Raw genomic sequence first — 26,859 nt, 5'->3', positions numbered from 1 at the left:
GTCGAATGTCTGGAATTTGTTTCCTACTTATTTTGACCAAACTTTAAATAAAATCGAAATTGGAACTGTGGAACATCCTTAACCGCTTAGCAAAAAGTTTCTCGGCTGCCTGGCACAACCAGACACCCTTAGCCAAAATCACATGCACATACATTACTGCATTTCCTTTATTTTTTCCATCCGTTGTTTTCCATCAACCGCTCGTTTCGCTAATGGGAATCCATGTCAGTAGTTCGGGAAAACGGTTAGGAATTTACTTAATTGGAATTGCATTTCGGATTGCGGGCGGACACTTCCGGCCAAGAGAGAGAATCTATGTAGGTTAAGCTGTGTCGTGCGGTAGAGAGCTTAGGCGGTCGGATGGATGGTTTGGTATATCATTATTTGCGCCTGGTGTATGCGATATTGTTTTGGTGATATTCGATTTGCCTACCTCCATTTGACTAATGAGAATAATTGGCATGTTATATAATAGTTTTGCCTGGCGGCAGCGAGAGATTGTTTGCATTGAGCGTTAAAAAACTATTCTTCGAAAGGAATTCATCGTGTTAGTTTAATTATAAATAATGAAAATCGGATGGATAAGAAAATTTTGACGGTTTTGTAGCCCGTTCCATTAAAAATGTAATAAACTCTTTCCCTGATTGATAGATTAGTTAGTTAGTAGATAGATTGTTATAAGCAAAAAAAAAAAATTAAGATGTTGTTCCATATCTAGTGTTATAACCCAAATGTAAACAGACAGCCCGATATCTATAGTTTAAATACTGATAAAAGGTTCAAAAATAGCTCAATCAAAGATTAAGTAACTTCAAATTCAACTTCTCGACATGTTCGACAAATTCGAGCTCATATATACGCATATTGGAGTCTACTCTACGTTCACCGTGGTGTAATTGGCTAACGCGCCGTTATTATTATTATTATTATTATTAAGTTTTATTCATCGAACATTTTGTTTTAATGAATTATCTATACTAGGGATCTATACAAAACAATTAGATAACACGAAACAATGAAGACTGGCGTACTCGGTTGATGAATCGGCTAGATGGCTCCCCCAATTGATGTAGATGCTCAGCAATCTGGAACGTACGCATCATTGCACTCACTGGTTCATTATGTCCATAAGAAGTTCGGTGGGTTCGATTCGATAGCAAAGAGTGATGACGTAAAGTCCTCGAAGGAGCATTAAAGTTGATCATTCCTAGCAGGTTTGGCGACTGAATTTCTCCATTCAGTATTTTTGCGATGAATGATGCCTGTTGAGTTTTTCGGCGGCGTTCCAATGTTTCTAATCCCAGAAGCTGGCACCGGTCGGAATATGCGGGAAGGTTTTCAGGATTACGCCAGGGTAGATGTCGTAGAGCGAATCTAACAAAACGCTTTTGTACACGCTCGATTCGCAAAATCCAACATAACTGATAGGGAGCCCAAACAATTGCAGCATGTTCTGTAACTGACCGGACAAGTGCGCAGTAGAGTGACTTCAAGCAAAATGGGTCTCTGAACTCTCGTGCTACTTTGGAGATGAAGCCAAGCTGACGATTCGCCTTTCTTATAACTGAAGTTCGTTGACTATCGAACGTAAGCTGAGCATCGAGGATAACTCCAAGGTCGTCAACTTCAAATACCCTGTCAAGGCGCTGGTTATCGATGTTATAATCATATAAAATTGGCGTTTTCTTTCTATGGAATGTTATAACGGAGCACTTGGAGACGCTGACTGATAGCTTATTAAGTCTACACCATTCACCAAAGTGATCTAGTAAAGATTGAAGGTGTGCACAATCGACGGTGGATTCAACTGGAACGAATAGTTTCAGATCATCGGCATATCCTATTTTGGTTCCAATTTCCAAGCTAAGGATCAAGTCGTTGAAAAACAGAACAAACAGTAAAGGTCCCAAATTGCTCCCTTGCGGCACGCCAGATCGGTTAGTAAATGGAAATGATATGCTATCACCAAATTTAATCCTAATACACCGCTCAGTGAGGAATGATTTCAACCAAGAGATCATGTTGTCATGAATACCGAGCTTAGCTAGCTTAGCGAGTAAGATTCCGTGATCAATCGTATCGAATGCCGCTTTGATATCGGTGTATATAGCATCGACCTGTTTTTTTCTTTCCATTTGGTTCAGACAAAACGAAGTGTACTCTAAAAGATTGGTACTCACCGATCTGCCAGGCATAAACCCATGCTGTTCAGCGGCAATATAATGTGAGGAAGCGCGTAAGAGGGCTTGGCTTACAACAATTTCAAAAAGCTTGGATCCTGCCGATAAACTCGTAATGCCTCGATATTGCTTCACATTTCGTCGTTCGCCATTTTTGAAGACAGGAAACATGAAGGAATTTTTCCAATAATCCGGGAATTTACGTTGTTGAAATGATCGGTTATAGATTTGGGCTAGCGGCAACGAGAGAGCTTCGATGCATCGACTGTAAATAACAGCCGGAATTCCATCAGGTCCAGGAGCAAAAGAGCTTTTCAGTTTCCTTGCGGCATTTTCGATGAGCCTTTGATCTATCTCGAAGGTGTTGAAATCTATAGAATCCGCCGGGACGTGAAACGTGGCATCAGAGCACTCAGTTTCGGAAGAAGCAGTGTTCAGGAAGACCGCCCGAAAATGCTCAGCAAATAAATTGCAACACGTGTCTGGAGAATCAGCAACAGCATCGTTGTAAAAGACTGAGGTAGGTAGGGAGCTCGATTTTCGTTTCGAATTTACGAAAGTCCAGAAACTTCGAGGGTTCTTACGTAAACCAGATTGTACTCGCAGAACGTGGTGTTTGTACAGTAATGCATTGAGTCTGCGGTAGGCTGTGCTTGCTGCTTTAAACTGTTGTTGAGTGTCTACCGTTCGATTTTTCCGAAGCCTTCGTAAACATGCATTTTTTTCGCGTCGAAGTTGTCGCAAACTGGGCGTGCTCCAAGCAGGTGTAACAGGACGTTTAAATCTGGGAACATGCGAATTCAACCAAGTACCAATCAAATTGCAGAAAGTTTCAGTCATAACGTCTACTGATGCGTTGCCGAAAACTGCATCCCAGTCAATGCTGTTCAAGTACTCTAAAAGCAGCGAAAAGTCCGTCTTCCGAAAATTTAGCGGTCTACTCCTACGATCCGAAGTATTTGGCGAGGAGTTACTTGCCAACACAGCAGCTGGTAAATCGAATGCGACAGGCGGGTGGTGCAAATCTACAGGTACCAGAATGTCAGGGGCATTTCTTATTTCAATTTGTTCGTCACTCAGGCCAAAAAACAAATCAAGTGTCCGTCCGAGATGATTCCTGATAGAGTTGAGTTGGATCAGATTTAACGAATCAGTTCCATCGATCAAGGATGCGGCGGCGGCGCTTAAGGCGGCAACATTCATTAGTTTAGCACCTGTTTCGCTTTCAGTCCACATCAATGGAGGTTGGTTATAATCGCCACATATCAAAACTGACTCATCAGCAGTAGCACGGTTACACAGTTCACGTATAGTGGCCACGTGGGACTCGATAATGTGAACACAATTACTTTTGTCAGGTGGCACGTAAACAGCACAGAAGAGTATGTTTTTTCCATTAATGGAAGCAGCAACACAGACTTGTTCCAGGTCAATCCCACATTCCGTGGTCACAAAGCTGCTTGGATGGCATTGTTTAATGGCAATCAAAACACCGCCAAAGCATTTTTTGTACTGTTACGCGAGCTGCGGTCGCAACGGAAAACCGAGTAACCATTACCGAAAAGTTGGGCCGAGTTGAATGAGTCAGTCAAACCAGTTTCTGTCAGAATAATGACATCGTAGCTGCACTCGATGGTCGCAAGGTAAAAGTCTTCTGACTTGGTGCGTAAGCCTCGGACGTTCTGATAATAACACCAAGCTGTTTCATTCGTACGGGCAGATGAAATACTTTCCAACACCGTTGAACAGAAGAGGAAATTGCGGGTTCAAGTCTTGCCGGTGAGCCATTGTATGTCTTTCGAGAAACTTGTGATATTTTCGGGTTATGATCTTTCTTTCTTTGATATCTCATGTTGCTCTTATACTTCCAATCACCTTTTAAAATTTGATCATTTTCAGGTACGAAGATGTACCAGGACGATAACAAGACATTAGATTTGATTTCAATTTCTTCCCAACCATCGGCCCTACCATCGATAAGAGTTGCGATGGCCGATTTAACCATTATTCAAATAAAAAAAATGAAATTACAAACCATCCATCGAACAGTGTTAGTAGCAAACTCGGGAGCAATAGTGATATTCCCAACTAACCCAAGTGCTCAATAGCTTCGTAATTAGGTCAGTTGTTATTCAGTCATTATAAATTCAACCGACTTGTTTCCAAAAGACCGGTATACAAAAATTAACGTTACTTTTTGCACTGCGCCAGGAGTCTCAGAGCTCGCATTCGCCCATACTAGATGGGTATCCACGAAGCACGACGACCGCTTTATGAGTCCTGAGTCCTGAGAACCCGAACGAATGGTGGAAAATCATAACGAACTCGCGACTAGTCCTAGTCTAGTGGAAGCAGCAACAACAGAAGGCAGCAAAAAAAGTAATCTTCAGCAAATGTGCATCTGGGCCGCGAGTGTGGGTGGTGTATTGGCTGATACCTACCTGCCTGGGAACGTTCCAGAACCAGAACCTACCGATAAACAGAACCGAGGAGAAAGCGAGCCAGCAAAAAAAACCTCGCAAACCTCCAACAGCGGAAAAAGGCTTCGGCACACCGGAAAAAGAGCGATGTGTCCGTGGAGCTTGCAAATATTTACTCATCAATAATTCATGAAACAAAATTACGTTGCTGATCGTTTTCACTGTTGCCGGTCGGTGTGTTTCAGCTGTGTGTCTCTCAGTATCATTCGTTTTTCTCTACTTACCTCCGTCTGTCTGTATCTCCCACTTTCTGTGTATCTCTCTCTGGGCGTTCTTGTGACTCTCTTCATTTCGCGATATGATATAAAGGTTTCCAATGAACAGAAAACGTTACCTACCTGAAGCTGGAAAAGCGCTTTTCTGATGCTTGGGGCGCGGCAGCTTTGGAGCTCTCTGTGGAGGGCGGGGCAGAGGGATGATTTCTGTTCTTTTTCCATTCACAGAGCAGATGAAATCGAAGCATTATGGGTTACACGCGAAATTTAGTAGCCCAAAACCGGTAGCGCTTTCCCTCGGTGAAGCGCCAACTGGATTACGTCCCTGCGATTTAATCAAAAGTGACTGGAAGAGCTCTGGTTTGTAAGATGACACATATTTTGTAATTGAGGTGCTCGAAATCAGAAGGACGTGAGACAAAAAACCGATTTAAAAAAGAAACAGAACTTTTCGTATTTCTAAATTACCAAATCACTTTTTTAGTAAAATTTTTGATTGGGTGACTCCTTGGATATTAAAAAGATAATACTAAGAAAAAATCATAGATTTATTGATATTTGTGAAGCAAACAGCTAACTGATTTCTGTGAAAAAAAAGACTTACACATTTCTGATCCCAACAATGTCCCTTCCCTCATCTGAAACCAATCATTTTCGAGTTTTTGATTATTTTGTCTACATTTTCTTATTTAAAAAGTAGGAGTTTGATCAACGAAATATCTCAACATAAAGCTATGCATTTGATGAAAAGATGTTGTGCATGGCATTTTTGGTTATGTGATGATCTGGTTCGTCGTAGACCGTCCTTTCAAGAAGCCGGCCTGATGACTTTCCACGAATCTGTTTGCTTGTGGCGTTAGGCGTCGGAGTAGGATTCGGGACAACACTTTGTAGGCGGCATTGAGGACAGTGATCAGTTGATCACTCGGTAGTTCTCACAGTCCAATTTGTCGCCCTCCTTGTAGATGAGACAAATCAACCCCCTCCTTCCACTACTCCTGTAGGTGTTCTGAGTTCTAGATCCGGACCTTCAACCGGTGTAGACAATCGGCCAACTTGTCCGGGCCCATCTGATGAGTCCAGCTGCGATGCCATCCTCGCCAGCCGACTTGTTGTTGTTCTGATGGCGAATGGCTTGCTTACCTTCACTCGGCGTTGGAAGTCGCTCCTCTAAGTCGTTTGCTATGACAGTGAGATGTACATTCCCCCGCCATCTTGGTCTCCTAAATGTGCGCCCTGCAGGTGTTCATCGAAGTACTGCTTCCACCTTTTGATCATCCCACGATGGTCCTTAAAGATGCCTTCGTTTTTATTTAGGCACATTTTGGCTTGCGGCACTAAACGGGATGCATTGAGTTTCTATAGAATTTTCGTGTTTCCAGAGAATGATGCAGATGCTCCAGCTTCTTGAGCTTCTCCTTGTCAGGCGGTGCTTTTCGTCCTGAACAATTCGGACTCGCATCCTGTTCCGCAGTCGGTAATTTTCCTCGTTTCTACGGGGGCTTATTTGCACTGCTGCCTCCTGCGTGGCGTTTCTTAGTCCATCATCCTCCTACACTACTTGTCGAACCAGTCGAATTCGTTCCACATGCCCGATGACGTTCTCCGCAACGATATTGATGGATATCTTGATTCGTCAAGCTCGCTCTCTGCCGACAGCGCTGCTTCAAGCAATTTCACGTAGTCTGCCGTGACCTTTGGTTGCTTCAGTTGTGCCTTATTTATCCGAGGTATGCATCGGTTTCGTATGTTGTTCAATACGGAGAGTTTTTGGGCGCATCTTCACCATCTTGATTAAAGGGTGATACGGTCAAAATTTGGTCAATATCAACTTTACGTATTTCTTTCAATTTTGCATTTAAAAAACCTGAACACTCCTCATTTTGAAGCTGTGTGTGTGTGTTTGTGTGTGTGTGTGTGTGTGTGTGTGTGTGTGTGTGTGTGTGTGTGTGTGTGTGTGTGTGTGTGTGTGTGTGTGTGTGTGTGTGTGTGTGTGTGTGTGTGTGTGTGTGTGTGTGTGTGTGTGTGTGTGTGTGTGTGTGTGTGCGTGTGTGTGTGTGTGTGCGTGTGTGTGTGTGTGTGTGTGTGTGTGTGTGTGAGTGTGAGTGTGTTTTATTTTTCTTTTTTTTTTTTTTTGGTTACCCAGGTGGTAAATTCGAAGAAGGAATTTTACGAATTGTTCCCAATGCACGTCGAGTGCCGTGTCTACATGGGACCAATGGGTCAACTCGTTATATACTCATCCGTATATACATATGCCCTAAACTCCACCTGGGGCGTCAGACTAATTCCCAAACCGGTACCTTCCCTACGGCAATTCTTCGGTAAGGGGCGGTCTAATTCACGCATAGCGCTACTTTCGCAACACTCGCCAAAAGCTCATATTTTAATTAAATATCATCCTGACCGCCCAACATCATCTTCACGTCCCATCGGCTACGCTGATTGTTTTGCGTAGTTCATTTCATAGCTTCGGACTCTTTAAGCTTATTAAAGTTAACCTACGTTATCCTGCGTCAATTGCAATTTGCGTTAGTCTCCAACTCCTTTGCAAAGCAGCCATTATCCGGGCGAGCCCATCACTGACTGCCTGCCATGTGTTAATGTCATCACACATCTTCTGCAACATGTTGTCCGCTGTCGTTTTTGGTCCGCAGGCGGCGAATATGTTGGCACGTTCCTCTTCAAATCTTGGACAATAGAATACCACGTGTTCGGGTGTCTCGTCCACGTCACCGCATGTTAGGCAGACCGGCGAGGCCGCATGTCCGAACCTGTGGTGATACTTCATGAAGCATCCATGACCAGTCAGGAATTGCGTCATGTAGAAATACACTTCGCCATGCTTTCTCTCCATCCACTCTTTGATGTTTGGGATCAAACGATGGGTCCACCTCCCTTTTTCCGAGCTGTCCCACAGCTGCTGCCAGTTAGCCATGGAGCTATCTCTGGCTCGTGTTCTCACGTTGTACATGCCTCTATTTTCGTAGCAATATGAGTCCTCCACCAACAAAACCGAGATGGGCATGACTCCCGCTACAACGCATGCAGCCTCCGACGAAACGGTACGGTATGCACTGATGACCCGCAAATTCATTCGCCTCTGTACACTGTTCAGCTTCTGCTGGTTACACTGGATGTTAAGACCAGATTTCCAGGCCACCCCTCCATATCGAAGGATTGACGAAACTACACTCGAAATTATCCTTCGCTGACTACTTCGGATCCCCGAGTTGTTCGCCATTATCTTCGTGAGTGCGGCCGTTGCTGTTGCCGCCTTCTTGCACACATGCTCAACGTGGTTTTTAAAGCTGAGCCGGTCGTCAATCATCACACCCAAATATTTAAGCTCACGCTTTGATTCGATAGTGCATGATCCAACTGTAATCCTGCCTGTTTGCGGTGAAATCAGGTTTGATATCAGGACCATCTCGGTTTTGTGGTGAGCCAACTGCAAACTTTTGGAGTGCATCCAGCTCTCTACCGCATCTACAGCCTCTGAAGCTCTTAGCTGGACGATATCTGTAGAGTAACCCGTCGCTAGTAGCACGACATCGTCCGCGAAACCAACCAACTTTACTCCCTCTGGCAGGCTCAATGTCAGCACCTCATCATACGTAATATTCCACAGAACCGGGCCCAGTATCGACCCTTGCGGTACTCCAGCTGTAACATCCATTTCCTGAAATCCTTCGCTCGTCATGTATAGAAGCTTGCGGTTCTGGAAATAGCTTTCCACTAATTTGTAGAGATATTTCGGTATCCTCATTTTTATAAGCGAAGAAGCAATCGCTGCCCAGCTGACACTATTGAAGGCGTTACGCACGTCCAATGTTACTACCGCACAAAAACGGTCCCCTCTTCTCTTCTTGAGTCTGGCTTTATCAGCCGTTTCGATGACAGTTCGAATGGCGTCGACTGTGCATCGCCCTTTTCGAAAGCCGAATTGATTGTTGGACAATCCGCTTTCGCCCTCGGTGTACCGCTGGATACGATTCAAGATCACCTTTTCCAGAATCTTTCCAACCGTATCCAGTAGGCATATTGGCCTGTATGCCGACGGGTTCCCCAATGGCTTTCCTGGTTTGGGCAGCAGAACCAGCTTCTGTCGTTTCCAAATATCTGGAAACATCCTTTCCTCTATACACATTTGCAGTGACGATCGGAACATTTCGGGAAATTCCATAATCGCGGTCTTAACTGCAATGTTCGGGATACCATCTGGACCCGGAGCCTTTTCCAGCTGAAGGGATTTGGCGATGTCCCGCAGTTCCTCCAACGATATTAACTCCTCATCGCTCGTATCCCAGTCGTACGGGACTTGCGGCCAGCTATTAATAATATGATGAGGAAACAGCTCTCTCGTTATTTCCCTCAGTTTGTTGGGGCACATTTCAGGTGGTGTGCTACCGCTTTTGTTTTTTGCCATGACTATCCTGTAGGCATCGCCCCATGGTCGGTCATTGGCATCAAGACAAAGTTTCCTTAACATGCCTTTTTACTCTCTTTAATTGCCTTGCATAGGTTTCTTTTCGCATTTTTGAAAAGCGGCCTACGCTCGTCTCTCTCCATTTGAGTTCGTGCTCTCTGCATGTTTCGTCTAGCGCGAAGGCAGGTGGCACGCAAATTCGCGATTTCCTCAGTCCACCAATAAACTGGTGGATGTGGGTTTCTACGATTAACTCTCCTCGTCATTGCTGCGTCACATGCACGTGTGAGTACTTTCGTCAGGTTTTCCGCCGACAAGTTTGACAGGTTTTGCTCCCACTTCAAAACCTCGACGAAGACATTCCGGTCAAATTGTTGTGTCCTCCAGCGTCGTTCACCTGTCATTACCTCTCCTCTGACTGACTGTGCACTTTCACCCACACGATCGCAAAGTGGTCGCTATGAGTGTAGTCTTCGCTCAACCTCCAATTACTTGTCCATCTGGGACTAGCAAATGTGATATCTATAATCGATTCACGTCCCTCTCTATGGTAGGTTCTAGTATTACCTACGTTCGCCAGGTCCACATTCAGCCTTGCAAGTGCTTCAAGTAAACTCTGTCCTCTGGCGTTCGTATGGGAACTACCCCATTCCTGGGCCCACGCATTGAAATCCCCCGCGATAATAACGAGGCTTCGGCCTGTGAGCAAATCGACTATCCTATCCATCGTAGCGCTAAACATCTCCAAGGTCCACCTCGGTGGAGCGTAGCAGCTACAGAAGAAGATTCCATTGACTTTGGCTATCACAAAGCCTTCTTCATTTGATGTGACCACTTCTTGTATGGGAAACTTTCCTGTCACCCCTATTGCGGCCAGTTTGGCACTATCGGTCACCCAATTTGTGCCATTCAGGGTTCTTAAATAGGGGTCTGCTACTAACGCAATGTCTAGCTTCTCTTCCACCGCCATCTGTCGCAGAAGCTGTTGTGCTTCGTGACAGTGGTTGAGGTTGATTTGGATTACTTCCAAGCCCTTGGTATCGCTGCTAGCGCCTTTTGGTAGGCAGAGCACCTTGGGTTGCCAGTTACATGGTCACCAGTGCAGATAAGACACTTCGCCGGCTTACTGCAGCTAGTCGCTATGTGGCCGGATTCTCCGCACCCCCAGCATAATCCTCGTCTGTCAACTCCCTTGCAGTCAAACGACTTGTGGCCGTACTCCATGCATCGAAAGCATACCTCTGGTTGCTGGGAGATGGTTATCTGACAAACTGACCATCCCAATTTTAGCCGCCTGCACTCGAGTGCTGCGTTGGCTGCTACCACCGGAAGCCTCACAATCGCAACCTGTGTTCCGGATCTAGGAGGACCCTGTCTCAATCGGATAGAGATCTGATCTTCGCCGATCTTACACTGGTCAACTAGCGCTGTCCTGACTTCATCTTCTGTCGTTATTTCGTCGAGGTTTTTGATACGGATGGTAACTTCGTGACATAGCGCACGCACCTCCGCCTTCTCGCCTAGAACTTCCTCCGCCAGCACCTTGAAGGATGCACTCTTTGTTTATTGAACTTCGTATCAACTCGAGGATCATCTCACCGGAACGAGTACGACGGATCCTCCTCACGTTTTCACCTAGTCCAGCAAGCTTGTCGTCGGTCCGCATCTGACGAAGCACGCCCGCGTACGTACCCTCTGGCGCCTTAACTACGATAGCTTCACCTTTTTCCCTTACGCGGCTTCGCTGCTTTTTGGGCTTGGGGTTTGCTTTCGTAGCTATCTCCTTACGGTGTTTAGGCGCCACTGTTTGCCATTCGGAGGACGCTCCCTCATTGGGTCTGTCGTCCTTGCCTTTCAGTTTGCAGGGTTCTGTCGAACCATCGGGTCTCGGGCCCTCTTCTTTAGGGTGCCAGGTCTTGGATCACCGGGCGACCCTCGTTTCCTCTTTACACTCTTAGAGCTTCTCGGAGTAATAAGCTCATTCCTCACCGTTTGAACGAAGGCATCGATCCGTTTCGGGCGACTGACATTCGCCTTAGAGGGTTTCTCCGCCTCTGTTCCTCTGCTAGTAGCGCTGCCATTTAGCGCTCTTACCATCTCTAGGACTGCTTTGTTTGCCTCTGTAAAAAGAGCCATAGCCTTCACAAGCTTGTCCTTGACCTCCTTATGAATGTTTTGCTTGCTCAAAACCAAGCTAGTCAAAGCCTTCATTTCTGTCATCGCTTCCTTCATTGCCTTTGGCATAGGAACTTCCTTCTTCTCTGGAGAGCTGACAGGCTCTCCTCTTTCTTCCGCTATGGAGCCTTCTGGAGTTTCTACCAGTTGGACAGCAAGCTGCCGAGCTGGAGATCGCCTTAGACTCCTGCCACCGAACGGATTAGGGCTTGCACCCTTCTCCGCACTCTCCTCCTTCTTCCTCTTATCATTATTTTTAGTATTTTGAATCATTAGTGAATCCCACGAGTAGCTAGGGAAATATACGGTCGACTGCGCCAGTGCCCTGCTTTAGCGCAGCAAGGACTACAATACTGTGGGGTTTGTCCCGGTGCCCCACAGGCTACCGTTATCGACTGACACATTTACAACCCGCCAGCCTTCCACCTCATAAGCACGGTCTTATGCATGGGACCGTTTTAGCGCTCCCATGAACAGCACACCTTGGGCACATTGGGTTGTTTCTTTCCAATAGGTCCGGTAGGGTAATCCAATTCCGTTTGCCGTTGTCGTCATCGAGAGGGGGGTTGCTGGATTTAGTCGCCTCTTACGACATGGGCCAGTGACCCTGGGGTAGTATTCTTGGGCCGCTACCCCACGGCCTGTGTGAGTGTGTGTGTGTGTGTGTGTGTGTGTGTGTGTGTGTGTGTCTGTGTGAGTGTGTGTGTGTGTGTGTGTGTGTGTGTGTGTGTGTGTGTGTGTGTGTGTGTGTGTGTGTGTGTGTGTGTGTGTGTGTGTGTGTGTGTGTGTGTGTGTGTGTGTGTGTGTGTGTGTGTGTGTGTGTGTGTGTGTGTGTGTGTGTGTGTGTGTGTGTGTGTGGGTGTGTGTGGGTGTGGGTGTGTGTGTGTGTGTGTGTGTGTGTGTGTGTGTGTGTGTGTGTGTGTGTGTGTGTGTGTGTGTGTGTGTGTGTGTGTGTGTGTGTGTGTGTGTGTGTGTGTGTGTGTGTGTGTGTGTGTGTGTGTGTGTGTGTGTGTGTGTCCGACAATTGCACGCAAAGCTGGCAAAATCGCTAAAAGTAAATCAACCGTTACAAATGTAATTAAAGTGTTTGAGGAACGTTTGTCGCCAGCAGGAAGTCTGAATCGGACGGAAATCGAAAACCGGAAGCCGCTGAGACGACAAAGAGAGTTGTCGGTAGTTTCAAGCGGAACCCTAACCTCTCTCTCCGAGATGCCGCAAATAAGTTGGGTGTATCGTCTACAACCGTACATCGAGCCAAAAACTAGCCGTACTATCGACTTACAAGAAGGTAGTGACTCCAAATCGCGATGATAAACGAAATACGACGGCCAAAGCGCGATCCCGGAGGCTGTACACGACGATGCTGACGAAATTTGACTGCGTGGACGACGAAACCTACGTCAAAGCTGACTACAAGCAGCTTCCGGGACAGGAGTTTTAAACGGCAAAAGGAAGAGGAAAGGTAGCAGATACTTTCAAGCACATGAAACTGTCAAAGTTCGCGAAGAAATATCTGGTTTGGCAAGCCATCTGTACCTGTGGCTTGAAAAGCAGCATTTTCATATCTTCCGGGACTGTCAACCAAGAAAATCGGGGGGCGAAACTGGAAAGAGATACTATGTACGGCCATTTGTTTGGAGGCGGCGAAAACTATTAGTCTAAGGCCACTTCCGTTGGTCAGCTGGTGCACGTTGAGTCTTTCAATTATCGGTTTGAATTCCTTCTCCTGGTCGACCTGAGCGTTAAAATCCACGAGGACGATCTTGATATCATGTTTCGGGCAGCTGTCGTATTCACATTCCTGTGCGTAGAATTCGTCTTTGTAGTCATTGGTACTACGATTAGCCATCACCCGTTATCACGCATCTGTATTTTTCCCATCACTGTAAAACTAATCCAAGCAAGTCTGTGTTGCCGCAGTTCTGGTAGATGGTATTACCATCTCGGCCATCTGGGGCGCTACGAGGTCGAATCTGCAGCTCTTCAATTCGTTGAAGAGCACGTGGGTACTGTCTATAAAATTTATATATTGGCAGTTCCATGTTTCAAGTTTCCAATCCCTGATCCCTTTTTGTTTCGCGTGGATCTTTGCCGATTTCCATCTAAAATTTTTTGTTCAGCTTCTCCAATATCTCGCAAGAGGACTTTCGTGATTTAGCTGTTTTGGTTCCCAAACACCACCAGGACGTTGCTGCACTTCGAACGCCGCTAATTTTTGCACATTAAATCATTCAGAAAATTCAAATAAGCTTGAAATTATGTCGGTCTTTAATTTTCGGTTTTCACTATTCTCAAGCTTCATTTTTTGATTACATGACAAAAATTTCATAAAAAAAGTTATAACCATTTCAGAATAAAAAATCTGAATCCATTGAAAAGCATTCAAAAATGGTAGACTTTGCTTGCTTGAGCTGTTAATAATTGCATTAAATGTTTTTGCTAAGGCTTTATAAATCAATAAATTCTCTAGCAATGCAAATCAGTTTTTTAACATTTTTTATTTCCATTCTACTGTTATTGTTACACAGCTTTCAAACAAGCAGTCAAAAACGATAGAATTAAAAAATGAATTTTGAAAACATGAATTTTATGTAACATTGAATATCTTTTCTGAGGTGTGTACAGTGTTTGTTTTGTTTGTAATGTTTTGTGCTTTGTTCATATGAAATGTACTGCAAGAATCAAGAAACATTTTTCATCCAAAGTTATATTTTTTGGAACTTTCAGAACATCTCTGGCGATTTTTGAATGAAAAATATTGTTTTCCCATACAAACTCCCATAAAAAATTAAAACTCGTTGCGCTAATTCAGGACTGGATGGATCGCTTTCAAAAATTTTATTGCTATTTCTGGCAGCAAAAATAACCAAGAATTGATCCTTGAGGAACACCCGATTCGATTGTTACAAACTCAGAGTTGCATTCATTGAAGAAAACAGATTGAGAACGGTCATATCCATCCACTATAACTGAAGCTCCTATAATACGACGAAACCATTTTGCACAAAGATGTGCGTAAGCTTGATGATCAATGGTCTACTTGCAGCACCTATACAAAAATCCACGTCGAGGGCTTTTTTCGCTTCGAGTAGTCATCGAGCGCGGACGCGTTTTGCTTTTCGCTCCGCTATAAATTTGTATACAAATTTTTTTTTTTTATTCTGACAACGTCGCGAGTTCTTGCTGACCGTCCTCGTTTACGTAAATTCCTCGCGACGAACTTTAAACCTTTTTTTTAACCATGCCGTGTGCTGTTTTTTCGTGTACTATCAAAGACGATCGCTTTCTTTGGAAGTGCGAATTTTGCTCAAAAAAATCCATGCTGCGTGTGTCGCCGCGCGTGCTGCGGAACTTTTCATCACCGCATTCATGGTACCAATGTGTACAGAATGCCAAGAAGTCCTCAGGAAAGAAGCTGGCGTACGAAAGCTGCTTCATCAACAGGAGCAACTTTTAATCGCCATCAACGCCCAGGTAGACGCCAACCATCGCATTGCTGAAGACATGAAAAAATTCTGCTTAGTTTCAGAATTGTTTAATAGCATTGAGCACCTGCTCAATGATGTTAAAGACGGTCTACAGGAAACAAGTTACGGTTACCAAAACATGTGCAGTACAATCGGACAGCACATGAAATTGAGTGAGAAACAACTGTACGCGACACTGACTGGTATGTGTGAAACCATACCTAATAATAAAAAAAAAACAACTTGACGAAAGGTTGTCAATATTAAACAACAATTTCAAAAGCAAAATTGAAAAAGTTGAGTCATCAAAACCTCAATCTTCTAATAACTTAGCCTCGGAATCGGAACTTGCAGAGATTCTCGAAGAGGTAAAATTCGTATCGAGTACAGTGTCTAGGTCTTCAGGAAAAGCACACATGCCATGCCGCTAAACCAATAAAAAATCTTCAAGATGAATCAGCTGAAAACCCGATCACACATGTCCAGGCTGGAGATTTTTAGGCTCCAAATGGCACTGGAAGCAGGATTGGACAACTTTTGATGCAAAGGAGTGGTTGCGTAGGTTACAAGAAAAACCATCCCGAAAAGCCAAAAGTAACCGAAAAACAACAAAATAACAAAAGAACAATCAAAACAAACAACAAACTAGGGCATCGGACAAGGAACTGCTAGCATCAGCCAAAATACAATTTGCCGGACCTCCTTCCTCAACCGACCATCCGATCGCGGGACTCTCTGCCCCAAAGTTTATCCACTTCAAGAAAGGTGAAACGATAAACCCATATCGAGCAGAACATCAAAAACCCCAAAGCAGCACTTTCCAGTCACAACCGGTAAATACTTTAACTTCAGCTAAAAGCTGGCAACTCGACCCCATGCGGCCACCCATCGTAAGCATGACTCAACAATCAGCTGATGGCGACCGGCGTTTTCTGAAAGCGCGGCTGAGGGATCCCAAAATTCAATTTTCAATTTTTTTTTTTCCGGGATTTTCATCCATTAGGATGATTCATCCCTCGACCGGAAAATTATGTACATCGTTGGCCTTTATTTGTCCTACCTTCATGACAAGAATTCATCTTTCTGCCATGAAGGGATGACGAATACCAGTGCAAGGATAAGCTTGACTTCCGTAGGACTCCATGAGCTCAGGAAAATATTTTACGAAGTTTACCACGAGTACGGAATAACAGAAAAGGCGGCTTCGGATGATTTGGAGTCGTATCGAAGGCATCTCCATACTCACCGGATCCAATACCTTCAGCGTACCAGAGAGAGCAGCGAAAAATTTTACAATCCGAGTTTTCGGAAGTAAGGACTCCCTTCGAAGAGAAAGAGGTAAAAAATCAATTATTAGACACCATACATCCAAATATCTCTAAACTTTCGCGAAATACGACTGAAGTTTTAATTTACTGTCAAAATTTCAATCGCATGAAAGGTCTCGCCAAAATTAAACAAATTGAAAATAATTTACTTGGTTCGTCTTTCACAGCTATTTTGGCAACTGAAACAAACTGGGACGAAAGCGTTAAAAGTGAAGAGATCTTCGGAAGTATGTTTAGTGTATTTAGGCACGTTTTGGCAATCGTTATCTGTAGTGAACCTACATATAAGAGAAGCGACGTTGGATGCACAAAATTTCAATCGATACAAAACTGTCAAAATTGTTTCCAATCGATCCGAGCTTTTGTCGTTGAGCTTTTAGCTTTCTGATTGAAAACTCAACCGAGAAGGGTATCGTGATTGCTGTTTTGAACTAACACTTGAACACTTTGAACTTAACATATATTTAAAAGCTATTTTTATTCAGGGATTCGTGTAATTTAAGAAATTAAAGTCCTGATAAAATTTCTAACTGAAAACTGAAAAGTCATCAGTTCCAAGGTTGAAAATTTCGTAAAATTTTCCACCAACCAGTTCCAATGTGGCGTATCGGGCTCGCTGGAAGCGGCAATTTCGTAAACGACCTGGAAGGGAATAATCGAACAAGTGACGAAGGTTTTGGTACATAGGCTCAGCCTCGTGTAGCAATTGCTGCTCCTCCTTCTAAAATTCTATCGATTTGAATATTGAAATGGGATACCTTGCCAGTGGATGCCACGTGAGAAAAAACGATTTTCAAACCAATAGACATCAATCAGCTTTTCGGACACCGTAGTGGAATGGACTTGGATCCCGGGCTGGAATGGATATACTTTTAAGGAACAGGGAATTATATGTCTAGTTTTTTTTTCCGGCTCTCGAATGATTCATTCAGATTTCTGTTCAATAACCTAACCGTTGGTGAAGAGTGTACGAGAATACCTTTCAGGAATGCCCTGTTAAATTGCAACAATTGCAATTTAAAAAATCCATTACATTTGATTATGGAACAACCTTTTTACATTTTAAATGTTTACATTCAGTTCTCCTGAATTTAAATTTTTTAAACTGTATCATAACAATCAAATGTACTGAATCAAAGTAATCGAAAGATTCCTTTTAATTCAACCACGGTGGTTACCATTACCGTGGTTGAATTAAAAGGAATCTTTCGATTACTTTGATTCAGTCGAATCATTCAACCAAGTAGGCTCATACCACAACAGAGTGAATCAAATGTAATACTTTCCGGAATATTATCGTAGAATTTTTATTCACTCTTGTCCATGATTTGCTTAAGATGGTATATTTTGTCTACCTCAACAAAACTGATCTAAAGGTATGAAAAAAAAATAGTTAGGGGTTTTAGCTATCAAATTAGAAAACAGCTCTTATTGCTCACCTTCATAGTGGGGTAAAGTAGGGACAGTGCAGTGGCTTATTTATTGAGAAACTCCTTCACTTTAGAACCGCAAATCAACAAAAATAGCAGAGGAGTGAAATTTTATTCCATCCGTTGTTCTCATCTTCGAGGGCAAAAATTCAAAAAATTTATAGGATTAATTTGTTGTTAACTATAAATAAACATTAAATTTCTTGATAACTCGGCCTCTTTGACCAGAGGTATCATGTCTCAAAATATTGTAAATGTCAGTATGAAAATTTAGTGATACATAAATGAAGATTTATGAAGTTAAATCTATAAAGCACAAACATTACAAAATGAAATCCAGACACATTGAAAATGTAGAAAAGGTGTTAATGATAAGAAGCTTACTTCATATTTGAACGATTTTTACATTGTAATTTTTTGTTTAAGTGATTTTTCCCTTTTCAATACTGGATGCTGTGTCAATCGAACTGAAACATCATTATGGCAGTTAAACTGTTCATTTTCCTTTATATGATTTTCCACCTCTCTACTCATACGTGGATTGGTAAAATACATAAGATACAAAAACAATCACCGGGTAAATTCTGATGTACCCGGGCGAAAATTGGGCTCACAATTTTCGTTCCTTGTTTCGTCGAAAGTTTCCCATCACCTGCGGCTACCCGTGATGATGATGACGACGACATGGCGGAGGAGCATGTAGTCAAGTATCGTTTTGCTGTGCAATTTGATTTCACTCATAAAATTGTAATTTTCTACAGCGCACATGAAAGTTTCCACCCGAGGTGATAAATTCAATGGTTGGCGGATTTCACTTCCCCTAAAACGGTGGTGCAGCGAAAGCGCTCAGCTCTGAATTGCTTCAGGGCGCGCAAAGCTGTTGAGTAGCAGCAGCAGCAGCAGCTTAAAGTTTAGGGACAAATGAATTTTTTATGCCACAATAATGGTCTCTGGTGTATGGAGTAGTTGAATTGAATCATATAAAAAAAGGTGAGTGACGTTTTAAGAATAAACTACTAGTGAGGAAAAACATTCTATAAAAATGACTAAGCTAATGACAATCCAATTATCTTAGAATTTGGTGCCAATAAGAGCCATTAAATTGTTTTTACTTGCTTCATGGCCGAAGGAACGGGGGGGGGGGGTTAAACCCCCTCCCCCCCTCCCATGAGGGGATCCAAAACAGCAAGCGAGAGATTCTACTCTAAATACAAAATTTTAACTTTAGAACGAACCAAATTATGATAATAGAGTAAAGTTAATCAACAGTAACAATCTAGACTAAAAACTAATGCCAAAACCTCAAAACCCCATCCCAAGTCCATGATTCTGCTACACTTTTTCAAAATTTTCTCACTTTTTCATCGAAATGCAGGTCTGAATATCGAATTTCGAATTAAATCAAATCTATTTCGGAGGTTCTGATTCCACAATTCCCATAACCAAAAATGTATTTATCGCAAAGTTTTACGAATTTTGGATTCTGTATCCAGTTCAGGATTGTTGATTTTCAGTTCCAATAATCATAAGAAATTAGAAATGAAAAGCTGCTTCAAATTTGGTTTTACATTTAATATCAAATTTGAATTATATTTTTCGAGATGAAATGCATTTTCAATAATTTGATAATAGTTTTCATGAAGATATTAACCACCGTAATGTTTGTATGTTACTTTAATTTGTCGACCTTAGCGGTGAAAAGTGATGTCCTTTTTAGTAGGGACATCTAAAGCTTATGATTTTTTTTTCTTTTTTTTTTTTTTATAAATGGATAGAAGGTTAGATGGAAATGAAAGATGTTGAAAATAAGCGGGTAGAATTTATTTAGAAGCATATCATCACGTATCAAATTTTTGTTCCTCACGGGCCTACTTCTATGAAGCAGTAGGTACAGAAAAAAAAATCATCACGTATCAAATTTTTGTTCCTCACGGGCCTACTTCTATGAAGCAGTAGATATAGATAGAGTTGCATCTACCACCACACATTAGTAGGCCAAGCGTGGTCCGCCCCACAAGGGAAAACTTGCAGTGCAAACGACAAGTTTTCCCTTGTGGGTACAAAAATTTGATATGTGATGATATGCTTCTAAATAAATTCTACCCGCTCATTTTCAACATCTTTCATTTTCATCTAACCTTCTATCCACCTATAAGAATAATAAAAAAAAAAAATCATAAGCTTTAGATGTCCCTTCTAAAAAGGACATCACTTTTCACCGCTAAGGCCGACAAATTAAAGAGAATAGTTTTCCGAATATGAAAAAAGAGAAATTTTGTTCTATATTCAAATTCTAAACTCTTGAACAATGTTTTTACACAAAATTTACAAAAATAAAGTTTCAAAATGGTATTCCAAAACTTAAAAGTAAGATTCAGATCTTTGTAAATTCATATTTCAATTCTGATTCACAATGCAGATTAAAAATAAGTAATTTAGATAGTGAATTGAGATTGAACCTGAACTAAAGATTTAAATCAATAGATTCATGAATAACGGCTCTATAACTTGGATATAACAGGTTTAGAATTCCGATTCAGGATGCAGATTCAAAATACAGAAAAAGTTTCAGCTTGTAAATGAATTTTACAATCTATATAAATTGTTGAGCAATGCAATGAACATAACATATTGCGGACCAAACGAAAAATATCGTTTTTTCACTTGCCAGCAGTGTGCAACACTTCGAGATATAATTCGAATTGACTAAATTCAAATGATAAACTTTATTGAACAAAACGTTTGCCGTTAATTAAAAATGTTTAATTTGTCAAACTTAGTTCAGGAGTTTCTGAGATACTGAATGCCGAATATCGGTGTTTCTCGTCAAAGATTTCTCTGCGGTTCTTAATTTGTTAAGATTGCTTGTCAATTCAATTTCCAGATTTGAATTTTTTATACAAAATTAGTTTGTGAACACAATTCAGCTGAAAATCACAAGAAGAATTTGAGTTTTTTGTTTTATCCTCAAAACCCAAATTTAAAAAAAATAATCTACAGGATTTTCATTATGGAATTTATTCTTTATGAAAAATATTTACTGTTAAAGAAAATCTTCACCTAAAAAATCTGCAAAATATTTTATATTTTTCCAGTGTATTGTTCAACATTAATAACACATTAAGGACACCAAAATTTGTCATTTTATGTTTCAGAAACCAATGAACAAAATATTGTGTTGTGTAACATTTTGTAGGATGAGGTTTCGTTATTAGATTCATAACATTTAAATTATGTTAGCATACTGGTGGCAAGCGAAAAAATGAGATATCTTGTATGCAGTTCGCAATGTAATGCAGTTTTTTAGAGCCAAATTTCATACTAAAATTATTGAATTGGTTCAAGTTTGCATCGAGAAAATTTGATCCAAAAATCTGATTTTTTTTTCGCAAAATTTTTTTTTTTGAAAATTTGATTTATTTTCATCAAAGGTAAAAATCTTTGATTTTGAAAAATGGTTTGGAAGATTGGGCTTGTTTGATTTGAATAAAGAATAATTTTTTTTCAGAAATGTAAGACTCTCCTAATAAAAGCTTATTTTATGCCGAAATCAACTAAGTTTGATCTACCAGACTCTTAAACGAATTTTTAGACATCGATGAAAGCGAATTTAGCTCGCTTTTCAGGTTAAGGACCAATTTTCTAAAGTTACAAATTAGGGAAACTTTTAAGTACTTAAAAATTAATAACCATATAGTTACAAACATATTTTTTGTATATTTTTTTTTGTTTTCGTGCATTTTTGGGCAAAAAATCATAGATAAAAAACAGTACTAAGGATTGATAACTCAGAAATGAGGAACTCATCCTCAGCGTGTAATTGGTTGGCTTGCGAGAGAAACGTCAAATCGAATTGACTAACGCCATGTTGGTTGCAAAATCGAATGGCACAAAATGACGCCATGTTGATGGATTCACAATGCAAGCATTGGATAATATTTTTTCAGGCCCATTTTCCATCAATTCCATCATGATTGACCATCAGATTTGACGAGGCGCATTAATTTTAAGATACTATTTCATACAAATTATACCTAAAATCTTAACTGGCAGTACAAAAGAGGCTCATAATATGGTTAAAACATTGGTATTTTGGCTATTAATTTTACCAGATCATAAATATCTCAATAATGCAATCATCATTCTTCAACCATTATGGTTGCTGGAAAAAATAAAAATAAAACTCCAAAAACTCACAGAATCGAAAAAAAACAAAAATTCCTAACATGTTTAATAATAGCTTTTTAAAAGCTTTGGTGACCAACATTGATGACCAACAATGATATGTCATGATGACGTTTCTAGGGTAGGGCCAAATAGCCTAATTTTGGCTTTATTAGAGTTCAGGTGATGTTATAGAAGGCGCTTTAGCTTTTTATGAAGATTAATGTTGTATGTTGAAATTTTGTAGACCATAATAAAGCTAAAATTGTTACTTCGGTAGGCAGTTAAATGATGGAATCTGACAATCAACTAATATTTTTTCATTCTTTTCACAACTTTTCCTACTACCATTTATTAATCTTTAAAATGATTCTTTTATTCTTGTAATTAAAATCAATAGTTCCGTAGCTTTCTGATGGTGGTAAAAACGATGACTTTTGTAACGCTTTTAGTGGAACCGTGTTCAATACTCCGGTCATTGTTAAAGATTCAACAGCGGTTCCGGAACAAGTAATCAGGTGTGAAGTGGTATTAGCTTCGAGGAGAAAAAAGCGTATCAATAATTTCGGGCGAGCGTAAAATCCATCCATTATCCGATGGTATCGGAACGGAAAATTGATGAAATTTCATAACACTCGGTCGAATGACACGATCTCCGATAGATATGGGATAGAGAGTTGGAGCGTTTTTCCTGGCGGTTTTGTTGACCAGTTTCCTATGCTATGCCCCCTTTCAGTATTACAATCGTGCCGTTTTTCCTCAAATTGATATTGCGGTTTTTGTGGAGTCGATAAATTGTGCAATCTGAGCTTATACATTCATGCATAAATAAGGGACCTTTTCCGAATATCGGGGCCTACACAAGGTGGGAATTGATGCAAATAATGTGGTGCAATATCGCTCTGGTGTTCGTGAATCATTTGTGGCATTTTAGTTTTCCCCAATCAATTACATTTGAATTTGATTTGATTTAGTCTATTATTTTATGCGGAGATTGGAAATAAATTAGCCTGTTGTGTGTTTCGTTCCGAAGCTCAATTATGATAATGAACTCTTTTATGCGTGCAAATATTTAGTGATTGGCCATCGTGGCCTGAACTCTCCGGGATCGACCATCCCGGATTCGAAAGCTGTTGTTGTTGTTTGCAGCCTCCTAATTAGAATAATATTTTCTATTGTTATATTTAATGTTTTCCTCACTTTTTCCTCTTTGTTTACAGATCATCAGCTACGATTCGCCACGTGGCGGTGTTTCGGTGATAACGGAGAAAGGTGACACGACCACGTCATTCCTGCTGATTCAGAGTGCCCGGCCATCGGACTCCGGACAGTACACCTGCAATCCGTCCAATGCCAAAAGCAAAAGTGTCACCGTGCATGTGCTGAACGGTAAGTTTTGGGAAGAGGAAAGATTTTGATGAGTGTTGGTCATGTTTGTAAGTCAATTTATTTTTTCAAAAATATTGAGTATTAGTTATCATCAGGGTCAGAAGCGAATCTACTAAGCAAGCCTCTCTTATTAAATAAATCTGAAATCTTCACAATTCAACATAAATTTAAGCTCAAATTTTCATATTATTTACAAGGCAATGATTAACTTAAGTAAATTTGAATTCAATTTTTGAATTCAAACGAAAACAAATACCTGCTGTAACGGATTTTTGACAGCTTGTTATTTTCTGTTGACATTGCCGATTTCACGCACACCATCAAAGATGAGGGCAAAACTCGATTCATGCTCGTTTTCGGCGTAGATGGTGCAACACTTTCGGGTGGTGAAAACGAATACGATATAAGGGAACTTTCAACGCGCTCCGAAGCAGTATGTCGAGAATGATTCTGGGCTAGAAAAATCCTCGCGTAAACCAAAATGTCCAAACGTAATGCCGATTTACGGAGCTATTTCGCTCCTAAAGGTAGGCAACTCAATTAGAATTAAGAATGAGTGAAATTTATTGAATGAAAATTTATTTTTATAAATGGAAATCTCGAGAACCTCCTCCCAATCCTGGTCCACCGAACTCATCAATATCCACGCATCGAGAGGCTGATGCCAGCGCCGCGGCCGCCCATTTCGAAAGCGATTCTTCAACTCCTGGACCATCCAGACCACGTTCAGTAAAACCATCACCGATGTTTTTGTCCAGAGATGATGATCCAAGTGCCACTGTTGTGGAAAATGATCCTATCACCGCTGGACCATCCAGACCAGTCCCAGTCAAATTCTCGTCAATTTCGTCCGCCCAGGATGGTCAAGTGCATGTGAATGAACACATGGCCGATGGTAGTAGTGAAACCTCGGACGACCCAGCTTGTCATGATGACCAAGAACATCAACAAGTGGACTTTGATCAAGAACCAAACTCCGAGTTGATAGATAATTCTTACATTATAAAATGCCTCACAAAAATTTCATAAAAAATGTCTCTTGTAGGAAGAGCTACAAGCAGCACCAGCAAAAAGGAAAAAAAATATGCAAAGGATTGGGAAACAAAGCTCGGTTGGCTTTCTCAGAGTGCCGATAAGCAAGCTGGCTATTGCAAAGTGTGCAAGAAAGATATTATGTGTCTCGGTGGCTTCAAAGATCTACTCAAGCATGCTCCAGGTGAGAAGCACAAGCGAAACGAAAATTCTCTATACAGGACGCCAAAGCTGGAACGATATGCGAACACAAGTCTTAAGGAGAAAATACGGAACGCAGAACTCCAGCTGTGTGCCTGGGGAGCTTCACGCACTAATTGCGCTTCGTTTATGCGTCGAGTATTTATGTACTGATTCGGACATCGCAAAGGAAATCAAAGTCGGTCGAACTAAAGCGACTTCCATGATAACGAACGTTCTCGGAGAAGGCCAGCATGAGGAGTTCGTTAATCATCTGCGGACTCACAAAGTATAGCACAGCTTTTTGCTGAGTTTTCCAAAACGAACTATCAAACAATCCTGTCATACACGATATTTGTTAGACCTTAGAGAAAGTAGAGGCAGCTTTGAAAAGGCTAGATGCAGGTAAATCATCTGGTCCTGACGGAATACCAAAGAGATTTTTAAAGGCTTTCTGCAATGAGTTGGCACGTCCTTCAGCTCTTCTGTTCAATTCATCGTTACATTCGGGATTATTCCCGTTTGTTTGGAAATTGTCGCGAGTTACTCCTCCCATCCACAAAAAGGGATCCAGAAATATTGCAAAAAATTACAGGGGTGTAGCAATATTATCTGCTTTGCCAAATTTTTTTGAGAAGTTGGTTTATCATTGGCTATATCCAGCGGTAGAGAATAGAATTTCGCCCCATCAGCACGGATTCTTCAAAAAAAGATCGGTGGTCACAAATCTTTGCGAATTCACCACTCGCGTATTAGATTGGATGGTCAAGGGATTCCAAGTGGACTGCATGTACACCGACATGTCGAAGGCCTTTGATGCAGCAGGAATCAACGAAATTTTGGATGCATCAGCGCGAATTGGTATTGGTGGAATCATCCTACCTTGGATCGAGTGTTATTTGGTGAATAGACAACAGTACGTGTCTGTAAATTTCGTGTGCTCGGCACCCTTTGAAACGTCTTCAGGAGTGCCTCGAGGCAGACACTTGGGACCTTTGGTTTTCATTCTTCTAATGAATAATTTTTAGGACTCCCTTTCGGATGCTTTCGAACTGATTTACGCAGATGATGTGAAACTATTTTTGCCAGTAAAAGGATAGAAGATTGTAGAAAACTTACGAACGATTTGAATGTGTTCTCTGAGTTTATAATCAGAACCAAGCTGAAAGAAAACAATTCAAAATGCGCAGCAATATCTTTTACAAGAAGCAGTACACCGATCCAGTTTACTTATTCCCAAAGTGACGAAAGTATTGCAAGAGTTACCTGTATTAAGGAATTAGGCATCAAATTGGATTCTGGATTGAGTTTTCCGGGAGTGAACCGCAGTGTAGTAGCAGATGGGCTTGCTTTGTTCGGAGTGGTGAGACGTTTTGCTGGAGAATTGAAGGACCCATACACCATCAAAAGCTTATACATTAGCTTAGTGAGATCGAGGTTCGATTTCGCGAGTACAGTTTGGAGGCCCATGTACTAGACACACATGAACCGAATGGAAGCTGTTCAGAAGCATTTCGTCAAATTTGCAGTAAGGAATCTTTACTGGGGAAAGAGTTTACCGGAATATGAACATTTATGTTACCTACTAGATTTGGACCTGTTAGAAAGTCGGCACCGCATAAATGATTTAACCTTTTTTCTTAAGGTAGATAGAGGCATGGTGGACTCAACGTTTTTATTTTCCCGCTTGACACCGAACACAAGCCCTTTGACATTGAGGCGACGCAGGCGTTATGCGCTTGACCATCGCAGGAGGAATTGCAGCCGCAACGAACCAGCTTTCCGTTTTATGAGGGAGGTGAAAAATGTAATAGATCTCAATTTAAGCATCTCGACAATCAAGAAGCTCTATAAGCTGTATTTAAGAAATCAACTCTATGTAAGATAATTTTAAGTAGTTCGGATGACGGGCTAAATAAATAGACTAAATGCTTTCAGTTTGATCGCAGATGAATCTACGGATTTATCCAACAAGAAGTCACTCGCTTTAGTTGCCAGAACTAGCTACTGGAAGGATGGAAAGCTTTTAGTTAAAGATTGCTTCTACGATCTATTCCATGTATCTGAAACTCCCTCGAGGACTTTGTACAATGAGGTCATTGCGCTGTTTAGCAAGGATAATATGTCATACCAGAACAACTTGATTGGTTATGGTGCTGAGGGTGCAAATAATATGACGTTGTTATCTTATTTTGATCGCCGCTGGGATATATTCTTATCTAAGTTTGTGGCATATCGGCAAATTGAAAATCTAATTAGAGAGCAATTATGATAGATATGAAAATTCATAGGTGGAAAGGTCAAAGCTAGAGCGCTTTGGGTAGAAGAAACGAATAGATGGTGAAACTGTGAGCTTAGGGCATTGTTTCTTATCGACAGCATGAAACTGC

The 26,859-nt window shown here is 41.4% G+C and overlaps 1 protein-coding gene across 2 annotated transcripts in view; it reads left to right on the top strand.

The window, feature by feature from the left end:
- The window catches only part of LOC129755255 (zwei Ig domain protein zig-8-like), a 98,448-nt gene that overhangs the window by 55,538 nt on the left and 16,051 nt on the right, over positions 1-26,859 (top strand). For both annotated transcript variants that reach the window (XM_055751642.1, XM_055751643.1), the window contains exon 3: positions 23,089-23,257. In XM_055751642.1, the coding sequence (XP_055607617.1) occupies positions 23,089-23,257 (169 nt within the window). The remainder of the gene's footprint in view (positions 1-23,088; positions 23,258-26,859) is intronic.

This window comes from Uranotaenia lowii, chromosome 3 (genome assembly GCF_029784155.1).
Source record: "Uranotaenia lowii strain MFRU-FL chromosome 3, ASM2978415v1, whole genome shotgun sequence".
In the NCBI taxonomy this organism is placed as follows: domain Eukaryota; kingdom Metazoa; phylum Arthropoda; class Insecta; order Diptera; family Culicidae; genus Uranotaenia; species Uranotaenia lowii.
This window is presented reverse-complemented; position numbering and strand designations above follow the sequence as displayed.